At 39.4% G+C, this 23,523-nt stretch overlaps 1 protein-coding gene across 4 annotated transcripts in view; it reads right to left on the reverse strand.

Moving 5' to 3' along the window:
* EPB41L4B (erythrocyte membrane protein band 4.1 like 4B) overlaps nt 1-23,523 on the reverse strand; it is a 169,903-nt gene that overhangs the window by 14,300 nt on the left and 132,080 nt on the right. For 3 of the 4 annotated variants that reach the window (XM_042048629.1, XM_042048630.1, XM_042048628.1), the window contains exons 20-22: nt 18,769-18,873; nt 15,772-15,910; nt 15,254-15,331 (exon numbers count right to left, since the gene is read on the reverse strand). In XM_042048629.1, the coding sequence (XP_041904563.1) occupies nt 15,254-15,331; nt 15,772-15,910; nt 18,769-18,873 (322 nt within the window). Of the gene's footprint in view, nt 1-516; nt 2,991-15,253; nt 15,332-15,771; nt 15,911-18,768; nt 18,874-23,523 lie in introns of those variants that run through there. The other variant, XM_042048631.1, reaches the window with a different exon arrangement.

Genomic DNA, 23,523 nt, shown 5'->3' on the forward strand with positions numbered 1-23,523 from the left:
TTAGATGAGTTAGGAGAAAAAAGTGTAACTTTCTCATAAAAGCAAATGGAAGTGGAGGGACATAAAGAAAGAGTATTTCTGTCAAGTTAATTGATATAAAATCAGTAAAATTTGGTATTTCTATCAGAAGGGAACATTACAAATGTCCTTATTCTGGCAAAAAAATACTACTTTTGGGAGAAGTGGGCTTAATTTGGATATGTTCCCTTGCCTTTGGAATAGTGTATTCACTGCCTTGGCACAACTTTCTTTTCTTCCACAAAGGTCCAGTTATATTTTCTGCTGTTGATGCTTTGCTTCACTCCCATCCCCTGCACCTTGACTGGAGGCATTTGTAACATTATGGTGAAAAAGTGTGATCTCAGTGGGTAGGCACTGTCACTCTGTGTACTGACCAGAAGCAGACAGACTTTAGGCCAAACACTTTGCTGGATTCCCATGCATTGCAGCAAGAAGAGGCAGAGCTGTTAACACCTAAAGTGGTGTCATAAATAAGGCCCTCAGGATACACATATAGCCAGGAGTATTCTGTTGTGCTTTATTTCAAAGTACACGGTGTAAGGTGAATGCCATCATATCTATACAGCACAGAGGCTTGTTTCTACTCATCAAACTAGAAAAGGACGTCAGCTGAAACATCTAGAGGACATTACACTAGCATTTCCCAGTCCTGACATGTGACATGACTTTAGAAATACCAGTTAACCATTAGGCTTAGTTTCCAAAAGCAGTGTGAAGATTCTAGACTCTGCAATTTTTCAGTAAAACTTCTTGTCTGCTGTCATACCATTTCAGTGGCTGAAATGAATAATGAGGCAGAAAATGTAAACCCAAAGATTTTCTGGTATTTTTCACCACAAAATACCTACATGGACAAACAAATTCTTTTCAGTGGGAGCAGTTCCAGGCTCAAATGATCGAACACTCAGATTATGTCAGCCCCAGTTTATGTCCTTCTTGTGTGGAATCATAACCAGCATGACAGGTAGGCATAATCACTGCCAGGATGCACAGGGCAAAAATCAGACCAAAACAGTGCAGCTCATCAAACTTGCAACAGGAAAGAAGCATAAATCAGCAATACTATTGACCAATTGGAAAAACCTGTGTGATGAACCATATGTCCCGATGAACATACTTGGTGCAAATCCCACACATGTTGCATCACAGGCCACCTTCTTTTCATGGGATGTAGGATTTTTTCTAGTTTTTGAATTGATATCTGGGTGCCTGTGTCAGCAGAGAGATTTTGTTTACACACATTAAAGAGGGCACTTCTGCAGAAATGTACTGTTGAAAACACCCTGAGGCACCAAATGCAAAGTTTCTGAAGAGGATGGGTTTCTGCACAAGCCACTAAGCCAGGGAGGAAGAAACTGAACTACATGTTCAGAACCTCCCTGCCTACTGTCACTCTCTCTGAGGAGACAACGCTGGAAAATCTCCCTCATAGTTCCATCTGGTCTTTGGACCTCCCTTTCTCATCTTGAAAAAAACTAGTGGAGACTGGAGTTCAAGGAAATATTTCCAAGGATATTCATTGACTCCTAAGAACCAACATAAGTGAATCCAAGTCTTTGACTCATCTGATTTGGTGTGAGTTTCCACAGGACCTCTGTACTGCAGTACAGAGTCCCCCTGCCCACAGGTACTGCTCGATTCCCTCTGGCAAACTGAAAAAGCTCCACTTTGAAAGTTCCATGTTCATCCCGCAGTATCTTTGATGAGACAAGTTCTCTTGGGGCCCCCTCAAATGGTGAACTTGCCATTCCTCTGCTCACTGATGTACACCAGCCCTTCTCTGGACCTTGCAGCAGGCTGAGTCCACCTGTCCTGGAACACAACATAAAGCATACACCACTTTCTTGATGTCTCACGAGCTGCTTGTACTTTCCTCTCCGTCAGGTATTTTCCTCCCTCTTAGAGGGACTTTGTGCAATCCTTCCTCACAGAGGGGCATTGTCTGGAGGTGGCTACATGGCTCCTTGACTGTGCTTCTGTCTCCCAAGTAGATGTCAAGGGAGTTCACGGGAGTAGAAGATGTAGAAGGTTCAGCCTCTGCTAAAGCTTGGCTTTGCTGCAGTTTTAGCATTTCACAGATACTTTATGCATGGTAGTTTGTGGCTGCAGTATAAACTACACACTGTTTGCAAGCAGGTCTACAATCACAGTAGTTAAGTTGCCCTGGATATAATCCTGAATCTTCATGTCAACTGCTGTAACAATTTGCAAGGGCAGCCCTACAAATTTTGTTGGTGCTAGTATCTTTTTTATGCTACCTTTAGGGATCAAGTACTCTAGATTTTCACTCTAAGGATTGTAATTATGGGTTGCTAGCAAAAGGATTTCAGAGGTATTGGGAGAGCATGAGGGATGACGGAAATAGCGTTGTTAAATCAGTCCAGCGTCTCTACAGCACACTGGAAGAAAATGCGTGTCCTGGATAATTTTTACAACATAAATTTGCCTCGTGAATATATTTGAGAAGACATTCTTTGAAGGAAAACAGAATAAGAACAATTCAGATGTGACAAAAATGAGACAGTGTCCATGCTCTCACAGTCTTCAGGATTTTCAGTACTCTTTCGCTGGTGCTGTGAAGCAAGCTGAAGCAAAACATAACTACAGAATGGGCTGTCAGCCCAGTCACCATCCCCTGAGGAAAATGTGGCACGGCAAAATGATGTCACAGTCTTGGTGTGTTGGCAAAAATGCGGACTAAAGATTGCAGTGTTTGCTTGGTCTTTGTTTAAAATGCAGAAATGAAGCAGGCAGAAAGCAGAAGGTACCTGCTGGATATGGTTGCTCTCCAACAGTTGCTGCATTAGTTGCATTGCTGGGACAACTAATGCAAAGTTACCTCTTTTGTCCCTTGGCCTTTACCAATGAAATCAACGGTGATCCAGTGGCAGGTGCCTACACCGCGTGCACAGCCAACAAAATCAAGTGGCATCTCTGCAGATGGAGGCTGTTTTCATAGAAGAAAGTCACTAAAGATGGATAACATGAAGAGGAGGAAATGAGTGTTGTGATTCCTGCCAGTTAAGAGTGCCCCAGGTAAGCCATATACTTCTCGATTTCACTGCCAGCAAGCAGACTGTACATGCATTTTGTACCAGATGGAAAAACTCACCCCTCACCACACCTGCTTATTTCTAAGTATAGACACTGATGGCTCATCACCCAATAACTGTTAGTTCACTATGAATTATTGACACGGAGACTTCAAACCCAGGAACATTCCCACAAAGGCTGATTGATAACCACCTAACACATCTGCCCTTTTTAGAACCCTCAGGATCACATTCCTCTCTTGAAAAGTTATGATAGATTGGCACAAACAGTGTACTACTTGTCCTCAGTCCAACACAAACAGTTTGTCTCTCTACTGTAATCAACCTATACTTGTGTAAGAGGAAAAGCTGGCTGAAAATCCTTAGGCGTCCAGAAACTCAACCCATCACAGTCTCCTTGACTGTCAGGATAGTAAGAAATACTTTGCACTAATTTTCTGCCCCATTTTTCTGAGCTATTGAGCTCTGGCAAAATCCCCAGGAGTTTATACAGTTCATTATTATAAAGGAAAAGAATAGCACAGGTAGAATAAAGTCAGTGGAGCTGCAGAAAAAGCGTTAAAATTACAAACTGGTGCACTATTTATAGATCTGTACAGAAGGACGCTTGAGTGTATTTTCAACTTCAGCATGTGACCAGCCCCAGGGACTACTGCAGCCTTAATCTATGCACGTGCCTACAAATTTTGGCGACCTCTCATGAATTTTGATCTCAAGTACACATGAGTGCTGACTGCTGTGCTGTGCTGCAGTTGTCTCACTACTCTAAAAGTCTACTCTGAACTAAGCTTCTATAAGACAATAATAATTTCCCATCATAATATGTCACCTTTTCCAACATGCATTAAGAAAGCAGAGCATTGCTTCTTTAAAGGTAGTGGATACAAAACTATTTGATCCTATCAATAAGATCAACTGGAGTAGAAGCTGGAAGTCTATAAGGAACAAGGTTTTGCTCGGTTTAAGATTCGTGCATGAGCAAATTCAATCCCATATCTAGCAAATCTTTTGTGATAAATGTTATAAATAAAAACCTATTTATTCATAATCTCACACCCTTGATAATGAATCACTCATATTGCCAGCCATCAAGCATTAAATAAACACAAAGATTCTGTCTTGACTGCAAGTAAAATCTAGTTGTGTTCAAACACAAGAGCTCATTAGGCATATATCTTTACAGATTTAAACACCTGAATTGTAATACTTTGGCAATTCAGTGCCATGAAACACATCGGATGCCTCTGAGTCTGTGGGATGTTACCCCAAGAGCCAGTCTCCCAGTCTGAATCACTGCACTCAGGTATGCCCCTTGGCTAAAGAGATTAATCCCAGCCAAGGGATAATCCAGATCAATTAGGGCTATCAGCACATAACTCACTTTTGCCCATGCTTAATTACAAAAGAAACAGCTCCTTTGAACCAAGAGCACAAGTACAGAACTCTTCTGCTTGGCCCGGGAATGACAGCAGTTTCAGTGCCAGAAGTCTGTTCTATCATTTGAGCAGAGCTCTGCTTCCCCATAATTTGTTTATTGAGCAAAAGATTCAGAGGATCTGTTATTAAAGACATCTCTGTGAAGGCAGCTGAAGATTATAATATTGCAGGGAACAGGAAAAATAAAAGGGAAATGGGAGACAGGCCAAACAATGACAGTTCTCACCTCGGAGGTCTGCTTGTGGTATCTCTTCAAGGGAAGAGCTACACTGTGAATAAAATGTCCTAGGCAGATCCTGAGCCTCAGTCACCAACTTCCTGCCCATCCCAACAGGAGCTCACAGGCAAGTCAAACTGGAAGCTGGAGATTAGCTGTGAGGCATGTTTCCAACACCACTGCCTCAAAGATCCCTTCCCAGCACCATGTGGTGCTGGAGGAGGCCAAAACACTGTGTCTGGCAACCTCTGCTGATGCTGTGGTCCCTGGGAAGATTATAGTAACTCTTTCAATTCAGAAAAACCCTGAAGTCTTCTAAAATGTAAAAGGAGCCAAAACTGGTCCAGTCACCTTCATAACTGGGGGACAGTGAGGGGGCTTACAGCGTTTACTTTTAAATGTCTTCCCAAGAGCCCTGGGATAGCTGCAGGCTAAGACCCAGGATACTCTTTTCTTGGGGGAGGGTAAGAGCAGGGTGTTGTTCTAATTTGTTGTTGGGTTTTGGTTTTTGGTTTGGTTTGGGGGTTTCTTTTCCAATCGTATGCCTGCTGCTTTTTCAGTGTGCTCTCTATGAGCTTGGGAACTAACTGTTCTTGGTGCAGGAATATATATGCCCAACTTCAGCCACACTACAGATGTGAAGAAAAGCCTTTATCCACACTGCCTCACCACCCCTGCTCTTGGTGAGGAAAAAAAGAGAAAGCACAGTTTCTTCAACCCTTTCTCCAAACCAGTAGCAACAAGACAGGAGAGATCTGGAGGCCAAAATTGCTTTAGAGGCACACACAAACATGCGGTCTCCTGACCACAGATCTTTTGAAGAGAACAAGCTTTGTCTGAAGTCTGGGCAGCTCAGCCACTGATGCAAACACATGGATTCTATCTGGATGTGAGCACTTGAGCTTCATCATTATAAATTTTGACAGTTTGCTCAACTCGGATGCAGCAGGTAATGAGTGCCAAATCATCCACAAATTCAGGTGGTCAGAAGCCCACTGGGCTTGGCACATGACTTCCCATCTCCAGTACTGCCAGCAGGGCTCTCAGCAGAGCATGTGCATATGGCTTGGTGTGCGTGCCAGTTGGCAGGGACAGCTCCTTCATCAAAATCCATCCTGGCAATATCTGGCACTTTGCTGGAAGAGGCCAGGTGACATTCCACAGCACTGGAGCACTCGCAAGATTCTAGTCAACCTTCTGGCAAAGGACCAATAAATGACATTAACTTGCTGAATGAGTTTTATAGAGATTCACTTTCCTGACCTCACCAGCTGTGCCTCCTAGAGAGTAGGGGCTTTTTGTCTTGATTTGCTGAAAATGAGGAATGCCATACCATAAAGCAAGCCACAAATCCACAATTCTTCCATAGTGATGGTTTTATGGACAAGTTCCAATGAATAATTCAGAGAAGTATGCAAGAACTGCTTTCTATTAATCAGGCTCCAAATGGTTGTATAGAATAATGACCTCTGTAGAATTTTTCTTCCTCAGCTCAAAACAGTTTAAAATTTTGTTTTTCAAAGGGTGATATAAGGGATAATGAACAGAAGGGAGCCCTTCCTACTGAGTTCATAGGTTTGCAATACAGTTACCATGATAGTTAACAAGCTAGAATTAGAGAAGTCCTGTTTTCTTTCTTCCACAATTGAATTACAATTTTCTTCTATGGTATGCAATGCCTGGGACAAGGCACAGAACTGTGGAATTACCATAGCTGTGCTGAGGTTTATGCAAACTTTGATTTTATCAGTTTGACTTACTGGTTATTCTACTATTGCCTTGTACTAGGCTCTGTATAAAGTCATAGCAAAAGATCTGTCTGGATGTAAATCTCACATGTCAATGAATGTGCTTCTGTTTCAGTTTTGCTTGCTAGTAGATAGACTGAAGAAAATTAAATATATATTATGCTTCAGTAGAGAATTTACCCACTGTTGTGAATAACAGAAAAAGCAGAGGGTAGATCAGAAGATAGGCCAGAAGAGAAAATCTCTGGTCACTTAGGTACCACTTGTGGTTCATCAAAAAGGACTGCTACTGCTTAGGAATTCTCACCAGAAAATGACTATTTATTCAAATGGAATATGTTATAAAAGAAATGGTGCTGACTCAATTTTCTCTATACTTAAAAAAAAAAATTTTGAAGGTTTCAATCAGCACTTTGTCAGAGCAGTTTTTAGTGCCTAATTCAGAAATGACATTTTGGTTGGAAATATGAGTTCATTGAAATTAATCAAACATTACTTGAAAATGAACTACTATTTCATTTCAAATCAGCCTGATCTTTCTATCTACCCTTCTTACTACTCTCTGACATTTGGTTCAGGATATTTTCCAAAATACAGGATTTTCAAAGGAAGATACAGACAACCAGTTTTTACTTTAATCAAAGAAGAAAAAATATTTCATATCAGTTCTGATTATTCAATTGCATGGCAAATAAAAAAGAAAGCTTATTTGATTTTTTTTGCTGGTTTTACAAGTTGAGTCACCCAGCCAGTCAAAAAACAGTTCAGAAAGCAGATGTTCCCATTTTCTGCTGAAGCTTGGAGACATTCAATTGAAATTCCACAGAACAGCCAAGCTGTTAGCATCACACTTGCTATCACACTGGAAAAATGTGAATTAGCATTACACATATATCAATTCATTAGATGGCTTGAAAGAAAACAAACACACAATAGTTACTCACTGGAGTCTAAATGCAATTGTCACTAATCACAGTGAGGAAGAGAGATTAGGAACTTCACAGCTGCTGAGACAAAAGGAATAATGTATTTCTCAGGCCAAAAGAAAGGTGATCAACATGCCTTTATCAAAAGTCTTTGTGCCGTAATAGCTTCATCATTATACTTGTCTCATTGAGAGCAAATGTAAAAAGATATACCTGGTTTCAGTCTTTGCACAGAAGCTGAGCATTTTTCTATCACACCAATCACTGTAGAGTGGAAGAGGAGACTCAGCCAGTAAAAAAAGTTGATGCTTTATGCTCTGTGTCTGAAAAGCCCTGTCTATCTATTGTTCACTTTTATTTTTCATAGGCAGACTTTACACTTGCTCTCTCCTGCTCCAAACATGAAACACATTTGCTTGAAAAGTAAAGCAATAATCTGAAATAAAAAAGACACTGACCAAAAGTATGATTGAACATATCAGACCTGATTTACAACAATATACAGGTTATAAAATATTTACTAAAGATTTGCCTTCTGTACTTGCTGTAGGAGGTAGATGTCATCTGGTTTAAAATCTGTTGGCTTGCATTTACTTGATTCCTTTCACTTACTCTGATGTTGATTTCAAGCAAAAGAGAAAGCTGCAAATGCCATGGAAAGATCACTTTTTTTTTAATGAGGAGGCAGGGGAAAGGGATTTCAGGTAGTTTTCTTCTTATTTTTCTTTTTTTTTTTTAAGCTTCAATAATATTCATGACCCTCAAGTTTTCTGGCCTTCCTAAACAGTGCTGAAGTGGTGGCAATCTATATCACTTCAGAGGCATTGAGAAAAGCTCTGGACTAAAAATGATTAGTGCACTAATTGCATAAAAGGAGAAGCCCACAGACAGTCTTGCAGTGCCCTGTCCGAGGTGTTTGGCAGATGCTCTTCATCATCAGGGAGCAGACACCCTGGGACCTTGCCTGTCAGTTGGCCTCAAGTTGCCATTACTGCAGTCAAGCACATCCTATAACCCCTCCCATAAACTGATCAAACTTTAAAGTAATTTCAACAATCTTCAGCCACAGTACTTCCTTTTGGAGTAGTTCTCCAGAAACTGCGCTGCGTGCAAATGTACTTTATCACTCTTACAGTTCTCAGGAGAGCCATCTTTGAAACTACAGGGTTTCATGGATGATTTGACCTAAAGCTAAGTAATTTTGTTTGTAGGGTTAGTGTTCAGCCACAGCCCCACTAAGGAAGCTGGGACAGATTAAACCATCCAGCACCCATTTACAGAAAGATCTTCATGTGCAGCTGTAACAGCACAACTTCAGTCCTCCAGCTTCATAGGCAAGTGTGAAAATGGCCACTGACCCACCCATCATACAGGCACAGCAAACATCCCACCACTGTGCAACAATCTCACAGACTTTAGCTACAGAGCACTTTTCTGATTCTGTCTTTCTGCAGGCACACAGGTGGTAGAAGATCCTCCACTCTACTGGTGTAAATATCTTCTCAAATGAGATCCCATCTGCTCAGGCCTGCTATGGAGTCCAGCCAAAGTCTTAAGTTCCAGGACCAGCTCTGCTTGCATGATCTGGCAGAAACCAGATTTACTGATAGGCATTTGCACATTTTATAACTTCTATGAACATAAAGCAGTCAACTGGAATGCCAGAGGGTGGTTAGGACAGCAGCTTAAAAAGCACGAGGTGACAAAAAATAATTGTGTGTGGCAGAATTTATCACCTCTCCAGGGAAAAGCTTATGCCCTCTTGATCCAAACTATCTTCTGACATTGCACCTTACTTTCATCTCAAGTTTTATAAAATGTTAGCCAGTGGACCATTGATTATTTAAAAGCACTGAATTAGATGATACATGCCTGAACTTTTTCCATTTAACACATTCCCCTATTTTTGGACGCTTTTCTTGCTCATATACACATCATATCCAGTTTATCACAGGGTCCACAGGTGCAAAGTCAGCAATGGATTTCACTTCGTGGATCATTTTATTTTTTGGAGAATTCACTTTCAATTAGTTAAAGAAATAGAGAAGTGTTGAATCATCTGTCATATATCTACAGAGTGCACCAGCTTGTTCTGCTCAGCATACAGATAATGGGGAAAAATATATTGAGCCAATGAATTTAAATAACTTAAAACAGAGGAAAAATAACAAGTAAATGTAGAAGCTTACAGGTCATCTTTTAGCATTCTCCCATTTTGTTTCTTCACTGGCTACTTCTAAAATGGATGACTGGGATCAAATCCCTAAATAGCTAAGTAGCAGTCAAAGAGTTTTAGTGAATTTTAAACTAAGATTCAAGGGGCTGTCTCTGAGGCTGACACTCAGTTATCTTGCATGTTAGTAATTCAACAGACTGCTTATGAAACTGGCATCCACCAATAAAGCCCTGTACTTTGCAGAGCTACATATTAGTCACAAGTCCTATTTATAATGCTTTATGTATTCACCCATTTATCTGGTTGCCCAATGACTGTGATTGTTTTAAAATGCTCTAAGTCCCATCCCTAGTTTAATAAATATATTAAACTATATTTATATATAAAATACATAAATATAGTGCTTTATATAACCTAAATGATGCTCAGGTAACCTGCATTTGCTTGATGCAAGCTGTCTGCTCCCAGGAGCCTTACACAGCATGGGCCCCCAAGCACTTCCTGCAAATCCCCAGCCAAATGTCTCGTCCTCAGTTTGACTGAGCCTTACAGTGCACCCCTTTGCAATGAGTTCTCATCCAGCTGATGCCCTTTTCTTGCAGCAGAAAAGAATGGTGCTTTGCAGTATGAGTAGATTTAGAGTATTCCTTGAGTTCACATGGAACTAGATTTATTGGCTATTGCTCTAAGTTTCTTGTATTGAAGTTGTTTGCTTTAGCAATTGCTATTCTTTGTTTTTTCTTAGTTTAATATGGAGTTAAAGGGCATGAACTCGAAACTGGGAATAAATATGCATTTGATATACTGCTTGCTGCTTTTACTTCTTATTTCTATGTGTAACAGACAAACTGCTTCTTTTTGCAAATTCTTTTGCTCATAATTGGCCATTACAATACAAATACTGTTGATTGAGAAGCTGGCTTGGAAAACAGAATTTTTTTAATATTCCCCTTTGAATCCATTGCACGGTTATTGCATGCAATTCATCTTATACTAAGAAATCTTTTTGTTGTTGTTGTTGTTGATGATATAAAGATGTAAAAGTAGAAAGCTTCTAATTCTGAAATATACGACCCAGTCTTCATGAGTCCTTTTTTTTCTTCAGTATTTAGTTCACCATAAGTAAAGCATTGATAAATTTGTGTCTGACTGAGCTGTTTTAAAGACCTTGGGGGCATGCAGAGATACTTGATCTATACTTTCAGCCAGTCAGATAGTAGATACATGCTAATGTTCTTATCAAATATCAGTCTTGAATTACATTATAGCCACTTTTGTTTAGAATTCAATGCTAAAAGGACTGGTTATGGGGGTATTAGAGTTTGATATGTTTGCTTGTCTTCCACTGAAAAATTGCTTTATACAGAAAGTGAAAAGTTCTTTAAAATGAAGGCAAGAAGTACTGAACTCATTTCCCACTCTGTTATTTGGCTCATTGCAACCTTGCAAAATTGCCACAAAAATTTAGCAACTAAAAATCAAAATAACTCTTCTTTATTAATAGAACAAACATTAAAGGGGAGTGGAATCAAAAGATACTTTACTTATTTTGCCCTATTCACTACCTCTTGCTCACTATCTACTGAGAGTTTGCAAGGATGTTTTATCACCTCCATCAAGACATAAAAATTTCTCCCAGTTCCTACCTGAGCTGAGTCACTTTAGAACTGGTTGCCTTCACTTTATTTCCAAAATAGTAGATGCTAGTGCATCAGGTTCTGTACTCTTTCAGACACAATGAGATCACTTTGAATGAACAGGATTGCATAGTAATACTATCACTAAAATAGAAATACTTGTTTCCAACTCATCCTAAATAAAACTATTTTGCATTACACTGAAAGCATTTATTTTTTCATTTTTAAACTATCACACTGGTAATTGACACATTTTAAATGTTGTATCTCAAGCTTTAAATAGGCAAGTAATTTTCTACTTTCTGTTTTCGGCCAATAGATGGCAGGTGAAGCTCTAGAAAATTATTCACTTGACACAGCATGAGATAACCTATAGTTTGAAAGTACATAGCCAACTGTAAATTACTGCTCCCTGATACCTCTGTAGATGTGATCATGACATAGTCCTAGCCCATCCACCTTGCATTATAAACCTTAGTCTAAGTTTAGGAATAGCTCCATGTTGTATGTAAACCTCTTCTTTCTTATTTCTTTTGTCCTACTCCATTAGGTCAAACTGAAGTTTGTACACACTGGCTTTCTGTCTCGTTTGAGGAGGTACTGTCAGAGCAGTGTAGCAACTGTTACATTCATTCAGGGTCTTAAGACTGAGCTTTCTGTAACTAAGCAAGAAAGCTCTGCGTCCATACATATGTCAGAAATCACACCGATTATAAGCTGCAACAGAACAGCTGAAAGCTCAGGCTCTGATTTCCAGTTCCATAAAAGCTAGAAACACGAGGAGGGAGTGCAGGAGGAGAGAGAGGCTGGTGGCAGAAAGAGCCTACTACACTGGCAAAACTTATTCTAATATTTTTCATTAAGGATGCTCCTAATGTGATAATATAATTCTTCATATATGATGCTGCATTTTTGTAAATCCATTTACTTTTTCTGAAACACAAAAGCAGGAGGGATTGAATCTTGTTACATACAAGCTATAAGCATACGGTGCTAAAAGTCACAATAGAGTGCTAAAAAAAGATAAAGATTTTCTTCTGCTCATGTTATAATGATTTTAAGGACAACAAGTAATATGTTGTAGTCAATTAATTGTAGGATCTAATTGAAAAATGACTAGAAGTGTGCATAAACCACAGGGTTTGAGGACTGCAGAGCACAAAAGGATACCTTTCCCTCTAGGCAATCTGCATTAGTAAATGTACATTATTTCTCTTGCAAAATGATTTCCTGAAATCAGTCTGCCTCATAATTGCCCTGCTGTTACTGGCAGCCTAAGTATTGATGACTAAGTGACCATTAGAGCTCAGCTGGTTCTTGTATATATCACAATATCTCCTCCAGCCTGACCGAGTAGACAAATTTGATTGCTCTCATCCCTGCATGGCAGCCCTGATGATTTCTATTAATCCACTCCATTCAGTAATCCTTACATTTTTATAAGTTAATTTGGTTTTCTGAGCTCCACTTCTAAGCGTAATTCTCAGCATGTATTCCACTGTATTTGGTATCTTCCACTGTTTTGCTGGCAACAGCAGCAAAACATGGATAAAACCCAAGGTCATCCAGAAGCATCAATGGTTAGACACTGAACAACGAAGATCATGCAGCTCAGTCAGTGACTATTAATCACTCTCTACCAGTCATGTTACAGAAAAGAAGGGAGGATATCTAAAGCTGCCTCAAATTAACAGCTCTCCAGTGAACTGGGGAAGTTTAGCAGCATATATCATGACCAAAATAAATTACAAAACCTAATTTTGGATGACCAATTTAGGTCCCTAAGTCTTTCTAGTCCAAACATCAAAGACAAGAGAATAACCCTCTTCAGAAAACCCTTGACTACACAGTAACCTGAATTTCCATCTCTATCACCTCAGGCAAATACCCCAAATAAGACAACATGAGTGACGACTTCAGATACTGTACCTGTCACTGAATGTGAATCAAATGGGTGCAATTAATAAACAAATTCCCAAGGGCCAGGTCACAGCATGCAAAACCAGCACATGACCACAGACTTGACAGTAACACAATGCTAAGCTGCACATGACTTTGACCCTCAAATAACAGACAGCACATTCTATCACAACAGAACTATTAAATAATCAGATTGTCTCAAAGCTACTCATTTGTCCTTAGCTTGCCTTTGCTTGGAGCCTCTCTCCCTGAAGAGTAAACTTTTCATTCAAACCTCAACTGAGAGCAGCCTGTAGTCAGTGAAACTGCAGAGAAAGGTCTGTAAACAATACCTGCTCTGTAGAGAACAAGCTGACCTTTATAGATGTTAAACAAAACAAAATGGGTTGATTGATGCTGGGCAGTTTCTGCTCTCCAAAATATTAAAACCAAGAAAGTCAGTGGAAGGTTAGTTTATGAACATACAGTGTGATAAATTATGTCAGTGGGTGGTGGGGTAGGGGAAGGGGAAAGCATGATTTGGTAAAATACTTAGGGCAAAAAGCCTGTATCTTCAGCTGGAAAAGGAAAAAGTGTGTAATGCTGTAACTTCTGTTAAATGGAAAAAAGAAAAACCGAACCAAACCTGTGTTATCTAGAGCAGTCAGTTGCTGAAGTCTCCATGACTCATTTTTTTAAATTCTGATTAACACAGTAAGATATGGTATGTCTTTTAGAATAAGAAATCTATTTGTAAACTCCAACAGATAACTACAATTTAGCCACAAATGTATTACTAATATAGAGAAGGATAATCTAACCTAGACAGAATCATGGAATCACTTATATTGGAAAAAGCCCTTCAGATCACCAAGCCCAACCCTAACCCAGCACTGCCAAGTCCCCCCTTAAACCATGTCCCTCAGTGCAACATCCACAAGCCTTTTAAATACCTCCAGGGCCGTCGACTCAACCACTTCCCCGGGCAGCCTGTGCCAATGCTTTACAACCCTTTCAGCGAACAAATCATTCATTACTAATGTGCAATTTAAGGAGTAATTTGAGGTCGTTTCTTCTTGTCCTTGTCACTTCTGACTTGGGAAGAGACCGATACCTACCTCGCTGCAACTTCCTTTCCGGTAGTTTTGGTTTCAGTCTGCCTGTGTCTTGTCAAGCCCCACAGCTCTCATCCAGTGGTAACAGGACACAGGCAGTTACTTACAACAACTACAACACTGTCTCTGAAGCAAAAGGCACAACCCCACAGCACCTTTCCCATACTGTAAACTAGGACCTAACCATGTAGCGAAACCAAGGCCCAGGACAGAATTACCTTACTACAAAAACATTTATGCCCGAAGTGTAGGGCTGTCCTTGCCAAGTTTTTATATGTTTTATCTGTGGTTTCTAGAAGACAGCAAAAATGCCTTTGGACAGCAGAGGAGCTATCTGGCATTAGAGTTATTTGCAATGCAGGATGACTTGGAGGTTGTTAAGGATCGTATTATAATTATGGAAGAAATCTGCTGAGAATCTGAGATGGAAACATTGAGATCACTGAAGTCAAGAGGCTTTTTGACTTCAGTGGGACCGGCATCTCTCCCTGGCTTTTAAGCAAAAGTAGAAATCGTCTACGTCCAAAAAAAGAAGTTAATAATCAACACATTATAGACAATTCTGTCTGAAGTGAGGAAGAGCACCTTGCTAAAGAAACACAGAAGTGCAGATACACATCTTTGGATTGGCTATTAGGTCAGGTCTGAACAAAATTATGGGGAAAAGAAATGACTTTTCAGACAACTCCCGAAAGCAAACCTATAATCACATTAGGAATCTGTGCTAAAGGGACAAAGAAACTTGTGAAACCAGTGCAGCAATGTGTAAAGATAGGAGGGAGAAATAAGAATTTATCCAATAATAAACACATTCAGAAGATCAGCCATAACACTTGTTGATGTGCGCTGATTTTCAGAGGTTCTGAGCTGAGTTTGAGGGAGGCTCAGGATCACTGAATATCAAGGAAACTTACTTTATTTCTGTGCACTATCTAACACACTGCATAGTATCCCTTATGTTTTAGCTGCAGACAAATTATTGAAAACTTTTACATTTTCCTGGTTACAAACTTAAACTATTTACCATTGGTGTGGCCTCTGTGAAATCCATCAGGAGGTCACCTGGCTCCAAAGCAAATGTGCTTCCAGCATCTGTGGAACTCTAAAGGCAAAAAAGAAACCCAGAGTTGGAAAAAAGGGCCATTTAATTTCTGTACTTTTGTTGGTTATTTTTGTTGGTGTTTTTTAACTTCTTAAAGCACAGATTGCCAAATGGATTTAAAATTTCACACCATGGTTTTTTAGGTATGGCTACTCAGGAAAGATAGACAACGAAATTATGCACCTTTAAAATCAAGATGATTAATCCTGATCCACTTCCCCCTAATGCTGATGAAAAACTTACGGATTTTAGTTGGGTCTTGGAGCAGGCTCTAAATAGTTCCTTACACAACAAATTCAACATATCACTACAACTCTGCATTAAAAACTACTCTTAAATGTAGAATTACTCCATCTAGGGAAACCTGTTACTCACAGCTCCCTCCTACCCTTCCTGAATCATCTCCCAAGTGACATTAAGTTCCTCTCTTTGTGTGTTACCTTGCCACCGGGCGAAACCTGTGTTTGTCCTTCCGATGTTTGTGGCGTACACGTTTTCTGCGACACAGGAGATGCTGAAGACACTGGTGTTGATGCTGCTGCTGCTGCTGCCAGTGCTGGAGGAAGGTCATCTTCATCACTGCCGTTGATAAAAAGAGACAGATCTTCTCATTAGAAAATGCCACTGGGCTTTTGACTGCACTTGTGTCAGAGGAGGCACTGGTAACCTGTATGTCTGATGTAGAGCTTTGAAGTGAAGCTCTATTTACTCATCCTTCTGTAATGCAGCTACCTTTTCAAGTAAATTAGATTTTTTTAAAGCTTTAAAAATTCCTTTAAAATGGATTGCCTAGGTGCCTCTCAGATTCAAATGGCAATCTTATGGTTATTAGTTGCAAGTAGCATTTCTATGGATTATGTATATATGCATAAATGAACTGACTATATATTACTCCACTTTAATGTTTATTCTTTTCTATGGAGGCTGGCAGCATTGATAAGAACAGATATGGTCACATCCATCCATGGATCTGACTGCTTTAATGGCTTCAGACAACAGCAGATTTGATGCCCATTATGGAGTTAGTCTGTGCTGCTATTTTCAAACTGTTTTCAAGGAATTTGATTGACTCCAAAAAGGATGTCTTTAGAAACATTCTTGTGAGGGTATCTTTTTCCTGTCCCATTTATTCCATTTACAGAGAAAACATTTTATATGAGATGAGGTTGCATGCTTCCCCTGGGCTTTAGGCCATCAAGCTGAACCCTTTCCGTCTCACCTGCAGTCACTACTAAATGAAAGCCAGTAAAGAATGTTATACCTTCCTTTACTTTTGTAGAACCCCATTGACTACATATCACTGGGATCAGTCAGCCCTGAGTCAGGATGTTTCCAGCTGTTAATTGCAATTGGATGGAGGTAAACAGAGTCATAATTTGGCCTACGGAAGCCTTATTACTGGGAATGATGTGTGAAAAGGAAAGACTACAGATTGACAGTTTAATGCACAGTGAAAAATAATGAGAAAAATTACTTCTGCTCATAAAACAGCACCAATTTTTACTACCAATTAGGTACTCACAGTGCACAGAAGCCTGCCATGCCAGCTTGACAGATACTTCCAGAACAGAACTGTACTTGATTTAGTGCCACTTGAAGGCAGCATGCCTGGGCAACACAAAAATCTTCAAAACTACATGACATACAGGTTACACAACCTTATGGTAGGTTGCCTAGTAATGTTTTTTAATTATGATATAAAGTTTTGGTGATTAATATTTTCTTTTTCAAACTTCATTTTTTATTTCTTCTGGGTAAGGATAGAATCCAGCACCACAGCATGCACAGTACACAGGTTTTATGCTGGAAAGAAAATGTGAAATCTTTTGGACCTGTTGAATAGACATTTTATTAATGTAACTAGCCCAGATCTGGGCTGTTGACCTAGTTAATCTCTCTTTCAGAAACATGTAGCTGACAATTTCCCAGCCCTTGATCCCCACTCTCAGCAGGAATACACTGGCACCCTCCTCATCCTTGCTGGGTAAAGCTGCTCTGGTGTATACAAGGAAGTGGGAAAATAAGGGTTTGGGTCAATTTATCAACCATCAAGCGATCAGCACACTAGCTGTAAGACTGAGAATTGGCCTTCACTGTTTTACTTCCACAATAATCCTTCACTATTTCTTCACATTTCCCATATTTGCATTCCAGATACAAGATAATTTAAATTGAATAGAATTTGGGTTTACAAAACAACAAAAAAAATTGCAGCCTGAATTTTTAACTAGGTAGTCTTTGGCCCTACACATGGCCCCAGCATAGGTGACACCTATGGTTAGATGTGTTTGTCTGCTGTTCCTCACACCTAATACTGGACAACTGAAAATCCACATGGGAGCAAGACATGTTCAAAACTGTTCATCAAAACTTCATCAATCAAAAAGTGATCGTGTGTTTCCACATGCCAGTCTTGGCCTCTTGAACAAATACTAATTTGGTTAATAGCTCATTTTCCTCCTAGCTTCAATTTGACTCATTCTTCTATTTCTTCTCGTGAATAACTTTTCAGTTTTGGTAATGCAGATTGTTAAAAAGACAATGTTCTTAACAGTGAAATAGAAAATAACTACATATTGATATTTATTAGAATCCTTTTGAAGAGACAGAAAAGAAAGTTGATATATATTTACTGACGTTAGAATGTTGAACTCCTGGAGGGGCTAAAAGTTGCCATTCCACACAGAAAGCATACATATTTTTCTTCATTATGGATTTGGTATTCTTCTACTAGTAAGTTTATGCTGGCATTATCCCTTTTCCCCCAAGTTTCTGGTGGCCTAGTCTGTCTTTTCAAGGGAGGATAAATCAACACGGACTTTCACTTCTGCTCAGTACCTCAGATCTCTAGAGACTTTCAAGTGGAATGAATTATGTGTAAATGGGATGCCAAAGCCCTGTAGACACAGATCACTCTTGCCTGGACTAAGAGAATTAGCTTTTCTGGCTGTAGCTGTAGCCAGCTCAGCAATTCCTTCATGTGACAAATCACAGAGAGGGCGGGTGTGCTTTCTGAGAGGGAATGGCTCACTGCACAGCTTGATGCCCCAACAACTAAAGACTGTTTTCCTCATTTTGCAAATGGGATTGTAATGAAGCCGACAGAGGCAGCTTGCTCCAGCTCACACCAGGTCTTTGACATTTCACGTGGTAAAGAGGTTTTTAATTCCTAACCCATAAGCTCGGGAAAAGGTGGATGGCCTGCAATTGGTGGCCTGCAATTCAAAGGGTTAGCAACTGTGCAGGAAAGGCAAATTCATTTTGTATTAAAAGCTTGAAGATTCTCAGTGATGAAAGGAATGGTATCAGTATAAGATCATTATCATGTAATTGCACTCATGCCTTTCAGAAGGCATAGCTAGAGCAATAATTAGCATCCCCTTTCATTTTCAGCTGTAGTAGGCAAAACCACAAAGATAGTGCTGTATGTTACTCACAAACTGTACTGCCTTGTTAACTTCCTCACACGAGGAGCTTTAACCTCCTGCTTTTCTGTAGGGACAGTTGTTGGTGTAGTTTCAGGTCTCACTGGAGCTGGACTTCTAAAAATATCAAGAAAAACATACGTCATACGGGCTCTATTTAAACTACTTCAGGCATATCAACAAAGTTCTAACTCATCAACACTTATTTATCTTGCAAAGTGGCAAGTGCCCATTGAAGTTCATCTTTTTGTTCCATTTATAGTTCACAGGCCAGTGTGTGTGTACAGAAAAGGATGTGTGAACTCACCCTCCTGTGCTGGGCATACCATTTATAGAAGCAGCCACTGGTTACAAACACAGAGCCTATGTGAAAGACCATGTGGAAATGTCACTGCTTCCAAAATACCACATTTTAATAACAGACCAGCATTTCAGTCACGTCAGAAATATTTTTACAAAACATATGTTTAACCAAAACTATTTCATGAATTGTGAAACCGGTTCTGCTTAAGATAGTTTTTACCTGAAATTAAACATTATCCTTCCGCATTTGAAAGAGCAGCTCAAGGGAAATGAACTAATGGATTTGATCCAAGAAAAATGATCAAATCTTTTCCTACTTGCTAGAAAAAATCAAAATACAGACATGTTTCAGATGCTCATTAATGTGAAATGCAGAGCTCCAGCAGAGGACAGATATGGCAGTGAGGAGGTCCACATGAAAGAATCTTCTCCTTAACCATTTATCAGTAGAATTAACTCAGGCCTCAATACAGGAATTGTAAATACTAAATACAGGATCCTCGTGACCTTGGGAGGAAACAATTTCAACCAAGAGCTCGAGGGGCATGAAGACACATGAAACATCTTAAATACTGCTTTTATTTGAAGCAACAGGTTATGATTAAATACACTATATGTGTACTATAAACATAATAAATATGCCAAACATTAAAAGAGTAATTGGAAAGTCTTGATTAACAATTTGTGAAGTGGTATTCTGCCATCTAATCTGAAGTCAGATTCTAAACTAGCAGCTTGAGCATCCCTACTCCTTGCTGGTGGGATTGCTCATGCACTGAGATACATGCCACAAATGGCAAAAGTTTTTCAAGTCTACTTGCATCGTACTAGCTTTCTAAAGCCTTAATAAGACACGCATGTTTAATCTTCACAATTGCAGATCCCTCTGATGCCCCTGTGTGTTTTAGGCTTCATTAACTCACTTTGATAACTTTGAACCTGCTGTCCAGCTACAACAGAACCCACTGAGATGGCACAGCCTTCAGGTTATATATTCAGTTTTCCTAAATGTTTTTAGTCTTTGGAGAGGTCACAGAGCATAAGATGGAACAATGGAAAGTATTAAAGTACAAAGGGCATAAATAAATCATAAACCCAACTACTAATACCACTTCTCATAAAACAACTTTTGTCAATTATTTTCCTGCTGTTTGTCCCTATTAATTTCAATAAGTTAGTAAAGATTTCAAGAAGTTAGTAAAGATAGCAGTAAGATTCATATCTTTCCTTTTCCCCAGTTCAGACTTCAAGGTCAGTCATTTATATCACAGATTTCTCAATGACATTAATGCAGAACAATCCAGCCAGATATGAAGACCTTTTGCTGAGTTTCTTAGGCTATTAGGCTGGCAAATAAGGGGAAGATAAGCAAAGAAAAAGCAAAAGCCCAAATCATCTGGTTTAGTCTTGAATTCAGTCAATCTGACCTGGACATCTGTGAATCAGCACCATTATGGAAACTCCCGAGGTCATTTTCATCAAGTAAGACTTCAGATTGGAAGACAACTGTAGCTCTTCTTTTGCTGAAGCAAAGGTAGCTTTTGACTACTGAAAAAAATTACTAGTTCAATTTACCCAAACTGATTTCCAACTGAAGTCTGACATAAGCAGGATAAATATGTTAAGACACATTAAACAACTGATAGTCAGATTCTGAAGGGGTGTGAATGAATGTAATTATTATGTCATTATTTTCAGTCCAAGTATATTAGCTGACATTCTTGCTCTGTATGAGTGGTCCTCACAACTTTCCAATAATTTTGTAAGAGGGTACCTTACAAATTTTAAACCTTTTCATCAACACAGTGAGAGCAGAAACAAAAATAGTGGTATAAACTGCTTGAGTTGAATAATATTTCCTCAAAGTGATAGCAAGAGATGCACTAATGCTGTGAAGGGGTTCAAGAAACAGCAGAGTGTAGAACAGGAAAGCTGGTAACAAATCTATTTCCAGTTCATGGGTACTTCAAATTTCTTAAGACAACATTATAATCTGTGATGAAAGTAAGTCAGATACTTTCACACAAAGGAAGATCTTATAATTTCAGCTCTTTTACTATGCTTCATTTCACAAAGCCTATATATCACCTTTGGAATATCATGGTTTGTAATTTAAAGAAAAAAAAAGGGGACGATTTGGGGCTTTTGAAGCAGTTATTTCAATTGCCATGATCAAATTTTTGTTTGAAAAAATGTAGCGCAATTTTGTAACTAAAGCAGTTTACAATGACTTCAAAGCAAATTATGAAACTCACTTATACATATGAAAAATTTTAAAATTCTAAGTCTGACTTAGTGCTGAAAGAAATGTTTAATAAGAAAAATTTCACTCAACTGTAAATAAAATATTTGAGATACAAACAACACTTACTCTCTAAACCAATAAAAAGGTGAAAAACATTATTTTCCTTTGAATGCTGCAGATTTTCAAGTGGGAAAAAAAAGTCAATTAAACATTAGACACACCTACTCCTTTTTGGTCATTGTAATTGCTCAGATGAACTTTACTTCTGTTTTGTATCACACCAGTAAAGTATTCCACTCACTTATGTTGCAAAATAAATACCATTTTAAAAACAAAATCTTCTTTCCCATTATGATAAAATTTTGCCATAATTTTTGTTAGAGGCTGGAGGCAGCGACTATCTTTCCTCTGATACTTATCAGGCCTCTGGGGGAGACACAAGCACCATTTAGTGCACATTTTAAGAAGCTGTGGGTTAGGTAGGATGTAAATTTAAGTTACCTCTGAATGAAAAGGATCCGTGGCAATGCCTCTACCCAAAGAGACCATTAGCACAAAATGAAATGTTAGACTTGTTCTACCAACTGCAGAGCTGGATTTTTGCCCTCATTAAAACCTTGCTAGGTTACCTCTTTCCACACCAGACTGAAAATTCCATGACAGCTCCTGTTTCATCTCCAAACACTCTTCCTCAGTCTGAACTTGCTCAAAACTGTTGCTACTCTCTTGTCAGCGACTAGATACAAGAAGTGCTCAGCTTGATCAACCACAGAGTCTGATCTGTGTTTTAAAAATGGCAGGCTTTTAATATCACAGGAAGTCTTAAAAAAAATCTCATTGATATTCCAGAAAATGAAGCAGAATAACTTCTGTTATTATCCTTTGATTTCTACAGCCAGAATTCTTATATGGAAAGATATGATTTTTGAAGAGAAGCCCTGTAATTATTGCAATTATTTAAATAAAATGATTATGCGCCGATATCACCATTTTGAGTTTGTAGTCCTATATAAATTACACAGCTATATAAACTGCTGTAGTCCTGTACAAACTGTATACCTTGAGAAAACCTCAAAGTGTTAAAGGATCAGTGGGACTCAGAATTAAAGTGAAAAAGAAAACGTACAGCGTATTACAGTTCCTTTAGAAGGCTCTTTTTCAATGTCATTAATTCATAAGATACCTTTTTCCTGTAACAGTACCCAACCACTACTGCATACAAATGAAGGTAGTGAACCAAGACAGAGTTACTTAATGACCTGGCACCTTACATAAAAATCTGTCGCTTCCTGGTGAGAATGACAATAACAACCACGAATGTCAGCAGGCAGTGGCAGGTCATCAGAAACTGCCTGTGCACTGACAGCCCTGGCACACTCCTGAGCCACAGCCAGCACACTCTCCTGAACTAGCTTCAGCCTGTTTCACAAGCCTGCACAGCAACACAAACGTGACCTAGAGAGAGATCCCCCCCAAACCCAAGGAATCTGTTTTGTTCTCAGAGCAGCAGCCAAGAAGGCGACTGAAACCAAAACTGCTCACAAAAAACAAAATTACGCTGTTGATCATTTCAAGTGACCACAAATGTTCACTGGTTTAGCTTGACTCTTCCTTGGGGACAGAATGCATGTGCTCATGCTGAGGGACTCAGGGTGTCCCACCCCACCCTGGCTCAGTTTGCAGGGCTGAGGCTGCACTGCTCCTGCACCACCCCTTTGCGTACAGCGGCTTCCACAGACAGACATGTCTTCCTCGTCCCCTGCTCAGGCGGCTCTGGGTAGACCTCCACACTTGTTTGAAATGTGGCAAGTGGACCATGTGGGAGTAAATGATTGTCCACCTAATAAACTGAATGACATTAAATAAATTCTCTTACCCTGGAGGATCCAGTTCAGGATTTTAAAACCACCAAAGTCTGCTGGGTGAACACAATTCCTGCGTTTTTCTTTAACAGGCTTTATCCTCTTTGCTTCTGTTTGTGCCTATTTTGTCATTTGGAACAATCTCTCTCCCTGTGTCCTCCCAGACTGATGCCAAGAGATAGAGGCTAAAAGCCCCATGATTTACGAGGATACAGCCATCTGCATGAACATTGACCTGCTTTCAGGTGCTGACTCACAGAAAAGGAAGAAAAAGCCCCAGAGGCTGATTTTTGCTTCAGAACTCCCTTTGAGTGGGAATATGATAGCGAAAACTTGGGAAGGATAAGCAAAGAAGAA

Source organism: Corvus kubaryi, unplaced genomic scaffold, assembly GCF_017639235.1.
Source record: "Corvus kubaryi isolate FWS band 111438036 unplaced genomic scaffold, C.kubaryi_AGA036_p1.0 68, whole genome shotgun sequence".
In the NCBI taxonomy this organism is placed as follows: Eukaryota; Metazoa; Chordata; class Aves; order Passeriformes; family Corvidae; genus Corvus; species Corvus kubaryi.